The sequence below is a fragment of the Mastomys coucha genome, unplaced genomic scaffold, assembly GCF_008632895.1.
Source record: "Mastomys coucha isolate ucsf_1 unplaced genomic scaffold, UCSF_Mcou_1 pScaffold21, whole genome shotgun sequence".
In the NCBI taxonomy this organism is placed as follows: domain Eukaryota; kingdom Metazoa; phylum Chordata; class Mammalia; order Rodentia; family Muridae; genus Mastomys; species Mastomys coucha.
The window spans coordinates 163,751,694-163,755,450 of record NW_022196904.1 but is presented as its reverse complement, the minus strand read 5'-3'; the positions used below and the strand labels follow the sequence as shown (position 1 = coordinate 163,755,450).

At 57.8% G+C, this 3,757-nt stretch overlaps 2 protein-coding genes across 7 annotated transcripts in view; one reads left to right on the top strand and one right to left on the bottom strand.

Annotated features, from left to right (window-relative positions):
* Positions 1 to 120: 120 nt before the first annotated feature.
* Positions 121 to 3,757, bottom strand: part of LOC116101444 (translation initiation factor IF-2-like) — a 15,283-nt gene continuing 11,646 nt past the window's right edge. Inside the window, exon 2 of the mRNA XM_031384997.1 lies at positions 121 to 3,455. Within this exon, the coding sequence (XP_031240857.1) occupies positions 2,562 to 3,455 (894 nt within the window). The 3' untranslated portion in view covers positions 121 to 2,561. The remainder of the gene's footprint in view (positions 3,456 to 3,757) is intronic.
* Positions 2,824 to 3,757, top strand: part of Sgms1 (sphingomyelin synthase 1) — a 266,886-nt gene continuing 265,952 nt past the window's right edge. For 5 of the 6 annotated variants that reach the window (XM_031390093.1, XM_031390091.1, XM_031390095.1 and 2 more), the window contains exon 1: positions 3,292 to 3,717. The gene's annotated coding sequence lies outside the window, so the exon portion shown is untranslated. Of the gene's footprint in view, positions 3,119 to 3,291; positions 3,718 to 3,757 lie in introns of those variants that run through there. The other variant, XM_031390092.1, reaches the window with a different exon arrangement.

Sequence of the window (3,757 nt, the reverse complement as noted above, 5' to 3'; positions counted from 1 at the left end):
TGACTCATTTTTATTTAATGGTTCCAACAACATTATCCATATTAGTCCATGTACTTAAGAAACCTAAATTTTTAATGAATGTTTCTTATCATGATTTGGTAAGAAATAGTGTTAGGATTCTTTTATTTCTTAAAGTCATTTATTACTTCCGGCAATGATTCTATGCCTGCCTGCATGCTTGTGTAACTCTTGCATGCTTGGTGTTCTCTCAAGCCAGAGAGGACATCAGATCCCTTAGGAGTTTCAGATGGCTGTCAATGGCAAAGTGGGGTGCTGGGAAGTGAACTAGGGTCCTCTTTAAGAACAACAAAGTACTCTTTAACAGCTGAGCCACCACTCCAGCCTCTTGATAAGGTTCTTCACTGTTCAGTGGACTAGAAGAGGAACATTTTATCTTGATTAAATCTTTTTTTTTTTTTTTTTTTTTTTTGGGGTACAAAGAGTGACTGACTTAAAGACCACGACTAAACTTAATTTAAAAGTATGTCAACTCTGAAGCATCTCTTATGACCACACCATTCAAATCACTTTCAAGGCTGGGATTTCTCTTTAGACTACCATCCCTATATTTACTTACAGCTATGTTATGTATATTTATGTGTGCTTTTTCTAAGAATTACTTTTTGAAATGGGAGTAAAATCTGGAGTATAAAATACTTTTATACCCTGCTCTTTTCACGTATTAGGAATACTCCGAAAACTTATATAGACAAATCTTTTTTTTCCCCCATAAAACATTTCAAAGATAGGGGTAGGGGTAACTAAACTAACCCTATATTGCCTGGGACACACTTGTAACAAGTGGGTGGTGGGAGGGGATGATTTTAAAGTCTGGATTCCTTGACCTGCCTGCAGAAGCTCGCTTGCTTTGACCTTGGTTACAGCAAGTGCAAAGTAGCACAGCAAACAGCCTGCGGCTGTCCAGTACTTACTTCACAAGCCAGTAAGCCTCCTTTTTACCTCCGAGGTGCAAACTGATGAAAAATGCCCAGCGGGGCTACGATAATCTCAGACACGCCCTTGCTCTAGGTCGACACTCTAAATAGAGCTGGTTGTCAGTTGTCACCTAAAAGCAGTATGTGTCAAACCACCCTTTCTTATCTCCCTGAGAAGTGAGATAGCATAGTGTCCTCAGGTGAAGAGGTCAGAGGTGCTGGAGAGGACAAGACCTCTTAAGAGGTCACACAGGAGCAGACGCCTTTTAAATTCGATTTTTTCACTGTGTTTGGGGGTAGAGAACGCTAAGTTTTCCGCATCATACACGAAAAGGGGTCTCTACAGCTTAGGGAAAACAGCCATCAGATTCACCTTGGGAGCTTGTTAACCAGATTTCAGGAAGGACCCCACTAGCGGCGTTTTTGATTCCGTAGGTTTAGGTGTGGTCGTGAATGTGCCCTTCTAATGAATTCTCAGGTAATGGGGATGCGGGTCCAGAGATCCCGGGACCTCAGGTGACTAACACCATCACCATCCAAGCTAACCAGCAGCAAGAGAAAAAGCACGGAAGAGAGCGACCGTTGTCCAAACACCTTTCTCCACCTTCATCCTCGGTCGCCGGGAGTGGGTCAGAACAGGGAAGCGGCAGGAGGAGCGATGCCTGCGCCTTAGGAACGGGAACTCCTCTCCCCAACTTCCGCCCCAGGGGAAAAGCAGAAGCCTTCAGCTCCAGGAGAGCGGCTCTTCAATTCTCAGCCTTTAGGTTCTGGCTCCGGAGACAGCCGGTCCTCCCGGTATCTCGGGCGCCGCAGTGCCCTCGCTGTTATCCCCGCTGTAGACCGGTGGATTGCAGGTGAGGGCGGGGGCCTGGGCCTGGTTGGGGAGGCGACTGGATTAGAGTCTGCCCGGATCCGGGACCCTTCTTCGCCTGCGGCCCGGGAGAGCTGAAGATGGCTGCCCCGGAGCTCGGCCGACAGTCACGTGTCACGCAGGCACGGCCGTTCCCCCCCCCCACCCCTCCCGCCCCCAGACCCTGCAGGTAGCGCGTCCAGGGCGACCGGTGCCTCGGCGGTACGAGCAGTCCGCCCGGAAGGCGGGAGCCAACGAAGGCTATTGCCTCTGCCGCGCAATCGCCGTCTGGGTACTGGATTCCACTGCCGGAGCCGGAGGAGACCGGCTGGCGACCCGCACCCCCGTGGGGCCATTGGGCATGCGCAGTGCTCCGGCCCTGGTGCGGCGCTCTCCAGGTTTTCGCCGCAGCTCCGAGCGGCGGCGGGAGGTGGGGCCCGGACGGACTAGGGGGCCCCGGTTCTTCCCGAGAACTCCTGGGCCTTCGTGCTGCCTGGCGCTTCGCGATTTAGGGAGGCGGCAGACGCCTGCTTTTTCGGGGAAAATGGTAGTCTAAGGTTATTAAAGGAAAATGCCCCGAAGAGTGGGTGGTCCATCCATTTTAAATGATCGATCCTGAGGGAGTCACAAGTGTCGCAGCTCTTGGGCTTGGTGGGGAAAGGAAAATGCCAGTGCAGTTGGCCAACAGCTGTCCCCGATGGTAGTTTCTCGAAGGCTGAGTTTGGGTCCCCAGCTGTCTGGCCGGCTTTCGCCGCAAAACTCTCTCGGGTTGGCTCCTAGTTGGGCTTCTGATCCCGGAGGATGAAACCCACCATCTGGGCCCTTCCCTCTTCTCGTTGTTGGTAGGGGGAGGGACCGCATCTCCAGTTCCCGTTTCTAGAAACGAAAAGGACGCCCCCTCCCCCCGCCCCCCAGTCCCCAACCCCAGCACACCCCAGGACAAGCAGTCCTGCGGGACTCAGCTGGGTCCCCGGCCGAGCGTCCGCGGTCCCCGCCCCCCGGCCGCCGGGAACACCCGGAGGAACGGACCAGCGTCGCGCGGGAAGCCGACCCGGCTCTGCCGCGGACTGGGCATGCTCGGCAGCCCGAGGCTCCAAGTCAGAAGCCTTCTCGCCAGCTCGGCGGCGGCCGGAGCAGCGGCGGCGGGCTGCCGGCTGGACGGGAGCAGGGAGGGCCGGTTCGGGCGGGCTGCTCGTCCCCGGAGCCTGGCAAGCGGACGGGAGAGCGGGATCGGGACGCAGAGCCCGCACGCCGCCCTGCCCCGGTTTCTTTCCGCGGCGTGGGGCTCGGCGCGTGGAAAAGAATTCCGGCCGCTGCCACGACTCGCGTGCAAGTGAGTCGCGGGGCGGGGGCGGAGGGCCGGCCTCCCGGTAGCGAGCGGCTGGATCTGACCAGAGTCTCGCGGGCCGGGCCTGACCTCGGTGGACGGCGGGCGGGCAGCTCGGGGCGAGGGGGCGTGAGCGCCTACCGCGCGGTGTCGCGCGTACCTTGGCGTGCGGTCCCCCGCGGCCGCTCGTGGGGGTGGGAGCGGGGGAGCTCTCTGGCGGCCGCGATCCCGGCTCCGAGGGGGCGGGCCGCCGGCGGGGCTCCCCCGCCAACTTGGGCGGGGAGGAAGGCGGAGGCGTCAGTGGGCACCTTTCCGAGGTGCTGCGTGCGGGCTGGAAGGCTGCCTGGTGTCACATTGGGGCGAGCGGACGGTAGCGGGGCCTGAGAGCCCGGGGCCGAGGACCTTTCCAGGTGGAAGCTAGCCAGAGGTCCCGTAGTGCTTAGGGGCGGACACCCCCTCCCCCCCCAAATCGCAGCCCCACCCCCACAACCCTGGGCGGCCGAGTGACAGTTGCTACCTCCTGGCCTGATCGCAGCGGGCCAAGAGTCAGCGTCTTTGGGATTCCCTTCAGCACGGCCCCTCGATGACCCCCAACGGCATAACAGGTGGGACCCCCTTTCCCGGAGGAGCGAGCCCCTTCCTCCC